Genomic DNA, 17,876 nt, shown 5'->3' on the forward strand with positions numbered 1-17,876 from the left:
TTATAGAATCTGAGGTTGGGGATGTGGGGGTTGATTGTGGCAGGGCTGGTTTGTCACACTTGGAAAATCTTGAAGAAAGGAATCTAACCAATTCTTAGTGGCTTTTCTTTTTTTTTTTCTGAATGTGGCACATACAGCTAGTTCCTGGGCCTGATGTCTTCTGGGGGAAAAGGAAAGGTCCCACTTAACTTATTATACAAGGAAGAACATACTAACAAGAAAGTTTTATCAATGGAACGGTGCCTTTTGAGTACTGAGAGCTCTACTGCTAAATATAACCAAGCAAAGGCTGGTGGGACCACCTTTAAGGGACACCAAAGAAGGGACTTCTACAAAGAGTACAAAGTCAGACATGATGACCTCTTAAATCCTTTCTACCTCTTAACATTCTCCATCTCCATGAGAAGCAGTGTTGGCTAAAAGACTAGCAAAGGGCCAAGCATCCAAAATCCTGGGTTTCAGTCTTAGATTTGGGCCCTTAAACTTCCTGAACCTTGGTGTTAACAGATACGATGGGCCTCCCACTTAACTGGTATCCTTCCTCCATTCTTCCTTGAAGGCAGAATTCTAATTCTGATTACATGCTCACCCTCCCACATGTTAAAGGAAGATGCTCACAGGTTTGGCCCCTGGGATAAATCCAGATTTCTGTAGACCAGTCTCCTACAATTTTTTGTTGCAAATGGAAAAAATGGTATTTGCATGGTATATTCACTGGGTTAAGTAGATGAAGTTATCTATCTATTCCAGGCCCCACCCAACTGCTCTTTAGGGACAAGGGCATCTATACCTTAGAGGCATCTGTAACTCTCGATTACTGTGGCTGGCGACAGGTGTAGCCTGACCTCTGTCTGGCCAATGAAACCCGAGGAGAATTCTGCTGAATGAAAAGGTGTTCCTCCCCAATAAAAAAAAAGCACACAGGAAGAAACCTCTCTCTTCTCCCTGACTTGGTCATGCCTACATGTGATGTCTAGACCCATAACAACCTGTAGATGTTTTAAAACATGGCGCCCAAATTCGTTGATATTCTTCCCACTGAGAAGTAGAGTCTGTGTCTCCTTCTTGAATCTGAGATCTAGTGACTGATATGGCAAAAATGACTCTGCCAGTTTCTGGGCGAACATATTAAGAAACAGAAAACTTCCACTGCATGTCTCTTAAAACAGTCATTCTTAAGACCTAGCTGCCAGACACTGGGGAGGGTATGTGCTATGGTGAGTGCCGTGAACTGTGTAAGACTGTTGAATCACAGACCTTGTACCTCCAAAACAAATAATACATTATATGTTAAAAAAAAAAAAAAAAGAAGATAGCAGGAAGGGAAAAATGAAGGGGGGGGAAATCAGAGGGGGAGACGAACCATGAGAGACTATGGACTCTGAGAAACAAACTGAGGGTTCTGGGGAGGGGATGGGTTAGCCTGATGATGGGTATTAAAGAGGGCACGTATTGAATGGAGCACTGGGTGTTATACGCAAACAATGAATCATTGAACACTACATCAAAAACTAATGATGTAATGTATGGTGATTAACATAACATAATAAAAACCTAGCTGCCATGCTGTGAGGGAGCCAAGGAGAGGCCCACATGGAAAAGAACTAAGGCCTCTGCCCTCAGTCCCAGTTAAGCAACCAATAGGAAACAGAGTACCAAACTGCCAGCCATGTGAGTAAGCCCTTGGAAGTGGATTCTCTAGCCTTCAGTCAAGCTGCTCCAGCTGACGCCACATGAGGCAGAGATAAGCTGACCCTGTGGAGATATGACCAAATTACAAGTTCATGGGCAAAAGAAACGACTGTTGTTATTTTAAGTCATTGTTTTGTGGTGGTTTACTATGCAGCAATATATTATGAATATACAGTCCTCTTGCAATCACGAGGGGAAACAGACACAAAGATGGAAAATGCCTAGGTCCTTGATGACACTGTTGTGCCGATAAATCAGCCAACCATGGGATCATTCTGCCTCTGAATTTATTATATGAGGTGATATATATAATATATATATATTTTTTAATTTTTATATTTTTATTTATTTTTAAGCCACTTTTAGTTGGGACTTCTATCACTTGCAATTGCAATGTCTTAAATGATACCCTTTGCCTTTTCATCTATAAAAATGAAATTAATATGATTGCCATGCTCTTTAGTTTTCATCATTCACTGACTATATATTGAGAACCCATATGTGCCAAACTGGGTATGCACAAATGAGTAAGACAAAGACCCATGGCTAGACCAGTATCAGGCCTGACCACTCTCCCCACCCCCAACAAAAACTAATAAACATTCATTGAGGAAGCATGAAAAACACAGATAAGTGGAAAGAAGAAAAAATAACCCATAACCTATCTCAAGACAACTAATTAACATTTCAGTGTATTTCCTTTGAGACTCCTTTTGATGTTTTCTATTGTGTATGCATGTGCATATGTGCATGTGAGTGTGTGTGTGTGTGTGTGCAACACATGCAAAAAACTGAGATGTTGTGGCAGAAACTTATAAACTTATATAAAGCACTACACACACACACCGAGCTATCCTTCAACATCCTTTCCATGTGCCTCTTAAGAATGTACAAATTATAACTATTACCTTTAGATTAGTTCATAAAACACAGCTGGTCCTAGAAATAGGTGATACATTAAGGAAGTTTTTTCCTGAAGCTAGACAGTGTGTCTGGCCAAGGTACATCTCTGGGAAGTGACCTGATTAAAATGAAGGCAATTATGTCAGGTTACCAAAGTTCAAAGAACCGTATTATAAAATTAGACTGATGAACCCTAGAGCCTCTTCAGCCTTTCTCCAAATATGGCTGAAATGAAACAGTAGGGATGAGTTATAAACACCTCTGAGATCACTAACTGAAACATCCTATGCTAACCACCACCTTCTACCCATTCATCTCACTTGTCTAAGAACTACTACAACTGTTTTTTTATATTCTTATCAAGCACTCACATCAAATGAACCCTCTATTTCCCCCCATCCAGTTAAGAATCTTTGGTGCACAACTTCATTGATTCTCTTGCACAAACCTCAAACACACCTGCCCCTCCGTTCTTCTGCAGCCTGTGACAGAACTTGTACCCTGGAGGAATCTAGCTGCCTTTTCCACAGCTGCCCGTGCCTGGCCTGCTGTGGTTCAAATTACCACCTCCATTCAGATGACTACTCTCAAGCAGCAGAGCCTGAGGCAAGCATTTGGATGCAGGCGGATCATCTGGGATATAAGCCTAGGAAGCAAAGTGAAGGAGTGAAGGCAGCAGGGCTAATAAAGACTACATGAAGCTGGTTACCACTGTGGCAAGCAGGGCTCATTGTCTCTGGGGATCCACAGAGGACTGTAACATTTGGACCCCAAATTATCCATCTTAAGGACAGAGGCTGAGGCTATATCCACTGACTACCATCTCCTTTAGTTTGCAGGTGGCCTCGTGAGTGTTCCCTCATACTTCTCATCTACACTTAAACTGCATTCTCTGGCATAGGAGAAAACCCAGAAGCAGGAAAAAAGAGAAATACCACAGTGTGTGCTGGGACTCGTAGTTGATGTGGGATGCTGGCAATGCATGTGGAACTCTTCCCCACAGCTGCACTAAAATCGAGAGGGCCAAGGAAAAGTGGCTCAGAGTATCCAAGAGCCTGCTATGGGCCCCAAATTTAGCTTTCCAGGCTATACATCCATTCTTGCTTACAAACTAAATCTTCAAACTCTATGATGATGCCCCACAGACACTTCCAACTCAAAGTGAGAGAAACTGAGAGGAGTCAGAAGCATACCCGTGGAGTCAAACTCTTTAATAGCATTTGCTGATGACAGTAGCATGGGGCCCCCTCAACTGCGAGTGGGTTTGCCAGTGAATGAGGCTATGAGGGCCCTCGCCAGGCTCTAGAACACTGGCATCAGCAATTCTTCTTGAATTGGGACATGTCATCAATTAGACAGATTGTCCCATCCCTAAGGAAGTGGTAGAGCTCAAGGTCTGGCACTGCCTTCTCCACATACTGTGAGGCGATGGTCATGGGCCTTGTTGCTTGCCAGCTCCAGGATACAGGCTGTCAGCTCACTGATACACATGCAAAGTGCATGGTCCAGTGGAGGTTCAATGGTCTCTCCTCCCACAGTGTAATAAAACCAGTTTTATTCCCAAGGACATCTTTATTTCAGTGTTCCTAATCAACATTCCTTTGTTCTCTTTTGAAGTGGTTTTTTTAAAGATTTTATTTTTTTTTTAATTTGAGAGAGAGAGAGCACAAGAGGGGGTAGGGTCAGAGGGAGGAGCAGACTCACTGCTGAGCAGGGAGCCCGATGTGGGACTCGATCCCGGGACTCCGGGATCATGACCTGAGCCGAAGGCAGTCGCTTAACCAACTGAGCCACCCAGGCGCCCTTGAAGTGGTTTTTAACACCTGTCCACTCCTTCATAAGTAATAAAATCTTCCAACATGTATCCATATCTATATGAGGGACATGATTTCACCTTTTGAAAAATATCTTTTCACTGCTTTGAAACTCACAATGAGATGCCCGATAGATTCACCTGTCAGAACCAGGTAAATGGTTCTTGGAGAATGTACCTCATGTATAGTTAAAGCTCAGGAGTGTCCTTTCTTGGCTCTCCTAGCTGAAGCCAAAGTGCCAACAGAACTGTGTTCACTCTGCCTTTTTCTGTCTTTTAAAAAATTGCCTCATACTAATGTATTTCTGTTTTGTTTTTGTTCATTTACGGCCATTAAGTTATTCCCCATGGTTGGCAGAAATGGATGGGAATCTGGTTTGTGGATCTGACCATCTGGAGATCTCTTTACATAGACTCATGGTTTATAGAGATCTAGCCCCTGCTGGGTGAGAGGCAACAGAGAATCTGGCTTGTCAGTCTTTTTGTTTATTAGTCTATTTTTAAGCTTAAATCAATTCAGAATTTCATTCCCTTTGGGAAGGAAATAGCTTTTTGAAATCTGGACTGGGAAGATTTTGTTTCTGTGTTTACCCTTGATCCATGGCTAAAATTGTAAAATTGAAGCTGTTTCTCTGGAGCTATATGTCTCCATATCTGTAATTCAGAAATGCCTTCACCTCTGATTGTGTGAGTGTGTAACATTTTCTTACCTTGCGATGGTATTAATATATTAGATTATAAAGTCTCTTTCTTCATTTAAAGGAGCTCTGTTCTGAGTGGCATATGTAGATAAGTAATTGCTTATATAAACAGAATATAACAAAAATTTCCTGAAATACAGAAATTAAATATTTTAAATGTGCTAAATTTAAAAAATATATTTTAAAAATTCAAATTTATATGGAATTTATGTAAATCTTTGACAATTTCAACTAGTACAATATTTGGGGTTTAATGAAAACAACTATGTTTTCTCTGATATATATTTCTGTGAAATATAATACAAGCATACATTTTTATGCCTCTTCGGTATATTTTTGCTAAACTTACACAGGTTTATAATCAAATGGGCTAGAATTACCTACTGAATGTTTAAGATTACAAAAATATCAATTTATGTTTAAGCAAATTGAATCATTGTTCTGACGAACTTGTATTTCCACAGTAATGAGGCTTTGTAGTATGTCACCTTGGAAGTGTTTCCAAAATCTTTAGATAACTGAAGACCTTTGACCGATATTATGAAACAGCAGACACAGAATGGACACTTAGATCATTTCTAAGTAAGAATACTAAAACACTCATTACTAAGCATAATTTTAGTTTATATACTTTTGTTTATTTGTATATGCTACAAAGAGGCTATACCTTTGGGTTTGTAGATGAATGTGTTCATTTCTGCCACGTTGTGAAATGTATAAGGGAATCGTGTAGCTGAATAAAAGCTAGGTTGAGTGTATTCATGAGCTCTGCTAAAATGACAGAAATTCACAATTATCCACCCCCTAGTTTCCTCTGTGAAATGCGAGTGCTTAAATGTTATAAGTAATAAATATGAATGAGACTATATGTGACTGAGACTCTACTAGGAGTCTCAAGATAATGAGACATGTTTTTTTGTTTGTTTTTTTTAAGTGCCAAAAAGAGAATGTTTCTGTCTGAAGTAAAATCACTTGTTCCAGAATTTCCTATGGCTGCTGTAACAAATTACCACAAATCTGGGGGCTTAAAACAATACACATTTGTTCTCTTACAGTTCTGGAGGTCAGAAGTCTGAAGTCAGGTTCACTGGGCTGTAATCAAGGTGTCAGTAGGGCCCTGCTCCCTCCAGAGGCCCTAGAGTAGAGAATCCCTTTCATGGCCTTTTCTAGCTTCTAGAGCTGGATTCCTTGGATTCCTTGGCTGGTGGCCCTTTCCTCCAGCTTCAAAGCCAGCAGTCCTCACATTATCTTCTTCCTCTGTCATCAAAAGTCCTCCTGCCTCTCCCTTATAAGGACACTTGTGATTACATTAAGGACCCACCAATGTCATTCACAGGTTTAAGGGTTTAGAACCTGAATATCTTCAGGGTCCTTATTCAAGCTCCCACCTCACCTTCTATGTAATCCGTCCAAATAGCAGAGATTCCATATCTCACCATAGTAACACTTCCTTATGACTTTATCATGCCCTTGATTATTCCCTTTAAAATAAAAGAAACCTGCATTTACAAATGTGTTAGTGATTTTGGTATGTTTATTTAAATATTGTATTGTTATTTTATTTAATAAATAGCCAAGCTACAATCATTCATGCACTCAGTCAGGCACCCATGATCCCATCTTAAGTCTCAAATCTCCTGGGAAACTTTTCAATTTTACCTTCCAACAATGAATCCAAAATGAAAAATGAAATAAAACTTAACAACACCTTTTGTACTCAAAACTGTCTTTGAGATTTCCTGAGGTCCCTAAAAAGTCACGAAGATTGTTTTTTTACCTTATAAAAATTTAGAAAAAAAATAGCTCAATTTGTTATGTTAGTATTGATTAGTTGCATAAGAAAAAGTCAAATCAAAAGAGGTATTCAGCCTTCCACAGATTAAAGTTGAATAGGGAAAATATTAAGAATATCACTATTTCAGTTCTATGCTATATGCAGAGTTCCTAGATTTTGTCAGCACCCTTATTGTCTATTGTATGTTTCTTTTTTAAAAAGATTTTATTTATTTATTTGACAGAGAGCTAGACAGCACAAGCAGGGGGAGAGGGAGAAGCAGGCTCAGTGCAATGCGGGACTCAATCCCAGGACCCTGGGATCATGACCTGAGCCGAAGGGAGATGCTTAACCAACTGAGCCACCCAGGCGCCCCTATTCTATGTTTCTAATGATGGAGTGCTGCTGTTGCTTTCCCTGATGCTATTAGGCAACAAGCTGCAGCTCCCCATTAGCCACATGGACCTCCTACTGAAAAAAAAGGTCACTAAATTCAGCGCCTGAGCTCATGCATTCCTGTTTTCCTCGCCGGCATTCTCAAGTACCTGATGGCCAACATCCTGGAGCTGGCAGGCCAGGAGGCCCGCAACAACCACAAGATGCGCATCACCCCAGAGCACGTGCAGAGGGCCCTGGGCAACAACCAGTACCTGAGCCGCCTCTTTGAGAATAACACCTACTCTCGGGTGGAAGCCGTGCCCCAACCCAAGGAGTGGTGAGGCCCGGGTACCAAAGCCCACAGCCTCATCTAGTCCCCAGTGCTGCGCATAGATGAGGGAGGCCTGCTCTTCTGTCAGCAAAAGCCATTAAAGGATTTAAATCCAGGGCCATTCTTCTGACTGTTCTCTATTTCTGTCCTTCTGAGTGGGAGGTGTCTGTCAGACATTCTCTCCCCTACAACCAGCTACTCCCTTTGGGGTAGCCTATGATTTTGAATGTTAGGGGAACAACAGGGTTTCCTTCCAGCAGAGACAAAATTAAAAATGGTCCTTACGTCCAAAATTTATTTGATGCTATATTCCTACCAGGACCTCTGGCTATTATGAAAGACCCTGATCATTTTAAGTCAGACTCTCTGGAAGCCAAAGAAAACCACCTTGCTGATATCTGCAAAAACACCGCTCTTATGGGATCCAAAGACCAAACCTCTGTTGTGGTCCAGAAAACTGCTTCCCCTAGTGACAACCCAAGAGAATTAGCTAGGGGAATACAACAACTGGCCCCTGAAAAGGAAAAACAAAATTGGAAATCTAAAGGCTATTGGTGTCATTAAGAATAGAAACTTGGTTTGGACCCAATAACAAACCAGTCCTGCCAGAAAATTTAAAACTTCCACATTAACTACCATATGTGAATTAACTCATTGATTAATAAAATAACGTTCATGAATCAATCAATATTGGTGGGGAAACGCTGACAAGACCGCAAAACGCACTTACCTTCCTTACTCCGTATGCCCTAAGTTTAACCCAGGGAAACCTACCCGTACTGTCCCGGACATTTTAATTTGCCCCGGGGACCACTCATATTTGGCAAACAGATTTCGTACAATTGCTCCCATCTACTGGACAGAAGTACATTCTGGTAATGGTTTGCATGTTTTCAGATTGGACTGAAGCTTTCCCATGTAGCTAGGCAACTGCTTCTTCTGCACCTAAATTCCTATTAGAAAAGATTATTTCCACTTGGGGAATCGCCTTTGAACTTCATAGTGATAGGGGTCAAAGACTTCGGTAAGTCTATGCTGCCTGGCCCGATCGGCAGCTGTGGCACTGTGGTAACTGCGTTACCATCCTCAGTCTTCAGGACTGGTCAAACGTACAAATGGAATTACTAGACTCAATTAGCTAAATCAGCTGAAATCTTCCAAATACCCTGGTCAAAAGCGTTACTGCTGGTTCTTCTAAGCCTTAGATCTACTCTCTTCAGGATACATAAACTTTTGCCTTTTGAAATAATTACAGAATGGCCAATATGCTCAGCCCCCACTTCTTTTGACCCACAACTAATAAGGGGGGGTAGGGAGATATACTTCACTTTTGCAAAGGCCTGATCAAGTCCATAGCAAATAATCACACTCTGGTAGAACAACCTTTCCACAGTGAGCTCCTGGGAAACCAAGACATCAAACATCACATCTTCCAGTCTGGATGTTTCATCTATTGGAAAAGACATCTCCAAACAGACTCCCTTCAACCTCACTGGAAAGGCCCTACTGGAAATAACACCAGGTGTTATTAACTAACCTCTGAGCAGCCAAACTTCAAGGAATAGATTCCTGGATTCATGTGTCTCATCTGGAAAAAAAAAAAGTCCCCAAATCTGAATGGACTGGCATACCATCTGGTGACTGAGCAACGAAAATTTCTAGTAACTGAAGCAGGTGACATCAGAAGTAGACAGCGTACCCAAGATGTATAGACCAGGCCTGTACTGAGTTTGATTTTCCCTTCTCACTCTGTGTTTAATCTTGTCATTCAGGTCTTCAGTTGTTTCTTCCCTAGTTTTCGTACTATCCTTTACTTTAGCTTTAACGCATCCTTTTAGCTCCACCTTACAAAAACTCTCTGATTCTGCTAAACTTACTGATTTCTGGATTTGTGCCAGAGTAAATAATACTCATGATGATGAACTTAGATTGGTGGCCTGGCCACTATCTTTAGAAGGATGGCAAAACCTACCTGACAAAGGTGTAGGATCTTCCTTTGGTACCTTTGAAACCACACATCTTCCCTCCTTGAAAACTGGCACAAAATATTATGGTTTTCCACTGGGTACTCCCCACTCATAAAGCAATACTCTCACTCAGGTCTGGACTCTTACCCAAAAATCTTTCTTTTAAAAAAAATAATGGAAATGGCAAAACTCTAGGGTATCTCCCAGTAAATATCTTTAACTATACTATTTTATAGAACCTAGATGAACATGAATTCACTCCCTTTTGGAATCCAGAAGACTCTATCATCTTCCCTATGGTGGGGCAATAGAAATGCAGTAAGATGGGAAAATTGGAAGCTAATGTGCTCCCACTCAATGGTACTTCACTGGGGACTGACCAAATATCTGGCAAAAGATGGAAACTTAATTCAACTCACTTTTTTCCTAGAGATCTCCCAGACCTAACCAAAATCTTACTAATACCAAATCAGCTCATTTGTTACTTCAGATCTATAGAAATTTAAAGAGCTCACATAATCATTCCCATAATGCTAGTAAAACAGATTATCATGTGCTCTGCATAATAATGATTACATTTCTGATTATGGGATCTTTTCTTTCATTCCAGGGGAAAGAATCTGGGCAAAAGGACCCAATTATGCCTTATCCTTAGAAGACAGTAGGGACTTCTTTTTATGTGGAAGAAACATATTCTACACTATCCCTCAACTAAAAGGGATGTGGAGGGGTTGTTGCCTTACCCCTGATACTGAAATTAGAAAAACCCTTCCCTCTTCTGCTTATATACCTAACATAGAGTCTTTCTCCTACCAATTTAAAAGGATACATCGGAACTGGGAAGGTTGTAATTATGGCTGGATACCTATATATAACCCTACAGTAGACAGAAAAATTTGGGGCCTTTCACCAGAGCCTTTCTTCCTTGGGTTGAAGTAGCGAAAATTAAAAACAAAAAAACAAACAAAAAACACCATTCGCAATCTTTCTATAGTTATGTCCACCACTTTCAATGCTTCCATCTAAGCCTTTGCATATCAGCAGACCCAGATCGATAGCCTTGCAGAAGTAGTTCTAGAAAACTGCAGGGCCCTAAACCTCCTCTCTGCTCAGCAGGGGGAACCTGTGTCCTACTCAGAGAAGAAAGTTGTCTTTATGTCAGTAAGTCAGGGAAAACAACACAAGAACTAAAAATAATGAAGGACAATATCAAGCTGCTAGCTGAAGCTGGCCAACCTCCCAGAACTCAGGACATTTTTTATCTATTAAACATGGGCAATTAGGGAAACTGGTAAGTGCATTTCAATTACTAGCTATCATTGGGCTTTTCATCCTCAGTTTAATCTTTTTAATTAAATTTCTACTGTTTTGTATTAATAAGCAAATGTCTTCTTCCCAAATGTATGTATAAAATAAAATCCTTTTCCTTTGAAAAGCTTTCTCTGAAACTCAAATAATCATGGAAACTAAGCCATCCACCTTAAAGGGACATACCTGAGATTATTCATTTTTCAATCCTCTTATTGTTCAAATGAGGCCATTGAAATTCCATATCATTTCCCTCCTCTGTGGGACAAGACACCTGAGGATGGGGTCCTCCTCATCTCTGTGAGGAAAGGCGACTGAGGTTGGTCCTCTGCTCCATGGGAAAAGATACCTGAGGACAACCCTCCTAAGCTCCATGGGACATACAATACAATCCACCTATCAAGAACTTTACTTTTGACAAAAATTAATAAATACACCTGAAGGACATAACTGATCAGCAATGTTTTCTGTGAAAGATCTTGATCAACAGGGGGAAATGTGAAAGAACTTCAATCTAATATAAACCCAGAGGATATAAAATGGAAAATCTCACGCCTGTGCCCTAAGGAAAACAAAATTTAAGGACTAAGAGACTGCTTTCCCGTGTCTGATTTATAACAAAACTGATAATATTGGAATTTTCTTAATGATAGGGAAGTAGTCAGGGGTTGCTTCATATCAACCCTGGAAAGCTCTGCTTATGATTTCCCAGAGGCATGAACAAGAAATGACCCACGTCGGCTGGTCTCGCAAAATGAGCTGAGTTGAGCTTTGTTTGTAAGACTGGACTGGTTTTGTCTGCTTGGGGAATTTTTAAGGCTAGTCTCTACTTGTTTGGATTGTAACAGTCTCCAACTGAACTCTCCCCACTTTGCATTCCCTGCCCGGAAATACGGCCTACCCCAACCTTCAGCGGACTCGCCTGCAGTTTGCTGTAGCGTGTGGGTCCCAAATTACAATTCCTCTGCTATTCCCAAATAAACTCATCTCTTTTTAGAATTTTGACCTGGGCTCTTCATTTAGGTCAACAAAGACTATCTTCACTTTCAAAAACTTGAGGAAAAAAACTGGATCAACTGGCCAAAATCAAGTAGGCTATCACCACCTCTGGTCTCTTGCTGTGTTCCTGTCACATGGAAAAAACCAAGAACTGGGAAAATGGTAGAGTGCCATGCAGAGGACTCACCTTGGTCAATGCCCATTCCAGTTATAAGTCCTTAGAGAACAAGGATGCCGCTACATTTATTGAGTACCTACTGTCTGCCTGGGGCTGTGGGAGGCATTTCACATAAATGTTAATGGACCGAGGTTCAAGACCTCAACTTTAGGTCCTGACATATCTTAAGAATCGTAGTCACTCTGAGGTAACCTGAATGAGCTGTGCCGTGCAAATACCCTGTGACCCTGCTGTAAATTAAGCCATTTTACCAGCGAGCCTAGATGGTAAACTCTAGCCTCAGCAGAAAGAAGAGAATACTGAGGGAAGTAAAATTAAGAGTGATTTATTTTTTTAAAATTCCAATTTCTGTGTTACCTTAAATATGTATTTTTTTCAACTTAAGGCTTTTAACTCATTTTTGCTTATCTACATAGTAAAACCTACCAGAATATCTGGTTTTCATTTACCTATAATATTTGGGAGGAGTTGTTTCCTCTCCTCATATGAAGTTTTTTCACTTGTGTCTTAGGCATGTAGAGGTTTTTGTTTTGTTTTGTTTAAATCTGGCTTAACCAAAACCTGCCCTCAATTTGATGATTCAACAACAGTCCAAAGGTTAGACAACTGTGTTCATTTAAAAGCTGAGCTACCTATTAGAACTTCAAGAAGATAGGAGAGTGCTCTTGATTCGATCGTTCATCACAAAGAACCCATTACGACCAAGGGGCTCAGCTGGTTTAGAACTATCACTGAATGACGGAGGCAAAATCCAAAGAGGCCCAGCTTCTGACAGGTGCATTTTCAGCCAACAGCAAGCTGTTTTTTCCAAAATGGTCACGGCAATGAATTTCTAGAACTCTACCATTCCCCATCAAGAGTCAGAGTTTCCTCCCCTCCCCTTCCTTTGAACCTCGATGGGATATTTGACTGCTTCAACAAAGAAAACACAGCAGAAATAATGTCGTGTGACTTCCGAGGCTGGATCACAAAAGGTGATTCTTTTTCGCTCCCAGGACACTGCCCTTGAAAACGGCCACCACGCTGGGAGGAAGCCCCAAGCAGCCCACATAGAGAGATGAAATGGAGAAGATTGGAGGCTCTCAGCAACAGCTAGCATCGGCCATAAGCAATGTGAGGGAAGGAGCCTTCAATGGATTCTAGCCCCTCATCATTGAGCCACCCCAGCTGATGTACAGTGAAGTGCAGGTGAGCCCTTCTGGGCTGCCCTGCACAAATTGCAGATTCATACGCAAAATAAACACTGTTATTATTTTAACTAAGTTTTCAGCTTAGTAACTGGAACACAGACTCAGAACTGAAGGCATATATGAATGAATTTCACATGAAACAAAATAAACTTTGTTTTACTCCCCACTTTGACCCCTGAATGCAGGCAGAAATGAAAAATATACATACATCTTCCGATAGTGACGTCCTGCTGCAGGGCGCTTATATATAGCTGCAGAGTCAGCTGGGGGGCTGAGCCCAGGAAGGCCTGGATCACTGATGCGCGACTGAACGCAGACCGGTGAGTGAAGAGCTTGCCCTCGGCCTGGCCCACCTCCTTCTCAACTTCTTCGGAGAAGCCATTTTTTGGCATCTGTCGCTTCTTAGTGATGCTGACATAAGGCTCTTCGATGTGGCCTGATTGACAATAGATGCAGAAGACTTCAAAACACCTGGAAACAAATCAGCAAGTCATGATAATCAGAGACAGACAGGATTCTGTCTTCTCTCAGTTACACTGCTTACACTTAGCCTGATTCTCAAACTTTGACGTGGCTACTCTGGACTACAGCCCCTTCTCTCAAATCACCCACTCCAAGGAGTTCTGAGCATGAAGTTAGTCCTCTTGCAGCCCTCCAGCAGGCTGACTGGAAATGAGTGTGAACTTAATTGAGAGAGGACGCCAAAGGCCACCGAGGCAAGGAAACCCAGTAGGGAAGGGGAAGTGGTTCAGGCTCCAGAGCCAGAGAAGAATATTCAATTTCCCTTCATGACACTTACTAGCTGTGCAGCCCTGGGCAAGTCATTTAACCCTTGAACCCTTTCCCTCAATTATAAAGCAGAGATAACACCTACTTTGCCACACTGTTGTGGCAATAATACAGTATATGGGTGTGTATGTTTGTGTGTATACTGAGATATGTATTCATATATATATATATATACACATATATATATATATATTCTTTTTCCACATCCAGTAGATGCCCCATATCACCTCAGTTAAAGCAGCAGCTACGGGTGGGGAGAGCCCCTAGCCCAGAGCAGCTTGCCATCTAGCACTCGCCTAAAAGACCACAATATACTACCTAGCTCTCGGCTCTCATAAACCCTTATGAGACATGACTAAAGTCAATCCTGTCTGGAGGTCTGTCAGCTATGTTTTACTTATGGAATAAGCCTGCCCTAGGGAGGGAGCCTCAACCAGTCGCCTTTCTAGACTGACAGAGTACCTAGCTTTTAAAAATAGATTTTCCTCTCTAGGTAATGATATGGATACCAAAGGGAGGAAGAGTACTGATCTGCGTGATTTACTCTGAAGTGCACACACATACACACACATGGATTGATGGGTCAATCGAGGGATGGAAAGACGCATGAAACAAAATGTTAACTGTAGAACCTAGGTGGTGAGTACTTGGGTGTTCACTGTATAATCCTTTTAAGTTGTCTTCTGTATCTTTGAAAATCTTCATAATATAATGCTGGGGGAAAATGGGTTTTTCTTAGAAATAAGAAAAACGTTCATGGCCTTAGGTTTAAAATTGTTAAAGGACGTTTTTTTCTCCCAACATGCATTTTCATAACAACCTTATGATGCTGCCAGAAGGTTTTATGGCTTCATCTATTTTATTGAAAGTTGTTAACTTTGTACTCTCACCCGAGGCAACTATGGCAACAAGAATACATTTATAATTAAATAATAAAACGATGTAAGAAAGGAAATGCAAGAGCCTCTCTGATGAGTATAAAGTGGACATATTTTGTGACTACTGTCTTTGTTCATTCCTTCCTGGGAGGAAGAAGGTACATAGCAGTGTATGTGTGTATTTAAGAGAAAGAGAGATATGGTGGGGGAGACAGGTTTGTCTGGTACATTTTGTCCAGTGGGGTCAAAGACACTTTGATATAGTACATAAAAACAGGTAAAAAAGCTTGGGCCAATTTGTTCAACTGAAAATAATGAAGTACAGGCTGTGAGTTCAAGTCCAGCTAATCCAACTGAATTTTCTCTGAGAAAAACTCAAATCTCTAAGAACTATTTGAGGCCTAGCAACTTCACACAAGGACTACAAGACAAAATAAACTGACCATCATCTTAATTCTCAAATATGTGATGAATGCAGACGGACTTTGCCAGTGCTATGGGAAATGCAAAGACAGCTGGGGTACACCTGCCTCATTCAGAGGTGCTCACAATCTAAATGGAAAAGGGTACGTATACATAATGAGGATAATAATGAACACAACTAATATTTACATGGCACTTTCGGTTTACAAAATATTTCTCAAAATATTTCTCATATAAGCCTACTGCAAGAATTTGAATCATAGCATTATTTGCAATAGGAAAATTCTGGGAATATTCTAAGGGTCCTAAAATAAAACAATAATTAAATAAATCATAATATATATATATTCAATGAAATATTACCCAGTCCTTAAAACTGATGGTATAGACATACATCTACTAATATATAAAAATGTCTACTATATTTGTTAAGTGAAAGGAGTAAATTATAATATACATAGAAAATTCCATTTTTTGTAAAAAAAAAAAAAGTCACATATATAAAAACATATAAATCACACATACACATAAACACTGGAGTGCTGGATTTGGCTCATACTGATTCAAGAGACTGTTAAATTGTTAGGAATCATGTGAGCCAGTTGTTAAAAAACTGGTAGCTTGAAATAGGCCATGATGGGAATATTTACATCACAGAAACCAGCAAACTCTGCAATTCAAGGGCTTTCCCCCCCAAGAGATAGTTTACCAGCTTACTGCTATAAAAATATGAGTAAGGATATACAATAAAATGGTAAATATTGTTCTTTTTAGGCAGTCAAATTAGTGTTTTTTAAATTTTTTAATTGTGTGTATCTGTTTTATGCTCTTCTGTCCTTTCAACAACAAATATGTTTTACCTGAATTATAAAATCAAGCTTAGACTTTTAAAGACTAAACAACCAACCAAACACCAGCACATGCTAAGAGGTGAATGAATGAAAATAAAGGTTCAGAGGAGAAAGCCAGTCTCTTGATGCTGAGGAGGGTGCTGTATTAAACAGGAACCATGTACTGAATTGTTGACAAACTGAAACTTCAAGGTCTACCAATCGGGATTATAGAAGGTTCCAGAATGGCTAATGACAGAGGTGGCCCTGAAGCCCAAGTGGACATCCTCGCAATCCACTGTTTTTCCCAATTAATACATTTATCTCAGCACAGAGTTTTACACATAGTAGGTGTTTAATAAATGTGTGTATGGTCCTAAGACTTCCCCTACTTGCCACTACTGGTTAAGAAAACTGGTAAGAAATAAACTACCATTCTTCCTGAAATTCTGCAAGACTCATCCAATTATTCCAAATGTCGGGTTTTTTCTTTCTTTTTTCTTCTTTTTTTTTTGCTGGAGAGATTGTCTAAATATAGCTGTAAGTTAAATATTTTCATCAAAATCGTTCAAGGCTGTTTTTCAGTATCATGTAGACCAAGGGTTGGCAACCATTTTCTGTAAAGGATTTATAAAGAGTAAATATTTTAGGCTTTGCAGGTCACAGCCTGTATCCCAACTATTCAGTCCATCACTGCGGTGCAAAAGCAGCCATACATAATACATTAAATGAACGAGCATGGCTGTGTTCCAAATAAAACTTTATTTACAAAAACAGGTAGTGGGGGGATTTGCCAGTGAGGCATAGTCTGCTAACCCATAATGTAGATAATCAGCAGTCCGATCCATTTTTTTTTCACTTCACCCCACTTTTTTTTTTTTTTTAAGATTTTATTTATTTGACAGAGAGAGACAAAGCAAGGGAGGGAACACAAGCAGGGGGAGTGGGAGAGGGAGAAGCAGGCTTCCCGCTGAGCAGGGAGCCTGGTGCGGTGCGGGGCTCGATCCCAGGATCCTGGGATCATGACCTAAGCCGAAGGCAGACGCTTAACAACTGAGCCACCCAGGCGCCCCTCACTTCATCCCATTTTCAAGCATCACAGTTGAAGGAGTTTATCCCATAGCTGAAACGATGCTTGTTGGTATCTGCACAAATAACCTGTGGTACCAGAGACCCTTTAAAGCAGTTAACAAAAACATGTTTTCAAAAGAAATACTATGATTTCCTATACGCCATGTTATCTTCAGGTGACACACATGCTCAATGAGGCTATACAAGAACCAAACTGGTTACATAGAAAGCACGATGTGACCTTTGAAAAGCCACTTGCCTCAATTTCTCAACTGTAACAAAAAAGAAAATGACAGGTCTCAGGGTTCTACATTGGATGGAATTAAATACTGTACGTATAAGCACTTTGCAAACAAACAAAAAAAAGCTCTTAAATATAGGCTATTATTTTAAAGTCTTTTGAAAGCTTATTATACAAAGAAATACTCTCATGAATCATGTTGCAATGTTCTGTAAAAAATTACTAGAACTTCTTAGCTTTCATTTTTATAAACCCAGATTTTCCTCATTATACCAGTAAATAAAAATGGAGGAAAACTCCTTGAACTTGAAACCCATTTATATATATTCCTTCTCCCAATTTATTTAAAAAACTAACATTATTGTAAAAGGATGATAAACAGATTTTGTTGTTGTTAGGTGTTTTTCCCC

The 17,876-nt window shown here is 40.3% G+C and overlaps 1 protein-coding gene across 1 annotated transcript in view; it reads right to left on the bottom strand.

The window, feature by feature from the left end:
* The window catches only part of XK (X-linked Kx blood group), a 40,459-nt gene that overhangs the window by 19,078 nt on the left and 3,505 nt on the right, over positions 1-17,876 (bottom strand). The window contains exon 2 of the mRNA XM_021681622.1: positions 13,443-13,705. Coding sequence (XP_021537297.1) covers positions 13,443-13,705 — 263 coding nt within the window. The remainder of the gene's footprint in view (positions 1-13,442; positions 13,706-17,876) is intronic.

This window comes from Neomonachus schauinslandi, chromosome X (assembly GCF_002201575.2).
Source record: "Neomonachus schauinslandi chromosome X, ASM220157v2, whole genome shotgun sequence".
In the NCBI taxonomy this organism is placed as follows: Eukaryota; Metazoa; Chordata; class Mammalia; order Carnivora; family Phocidae; genus Neomonachus; species Neomonachus schauinslandi.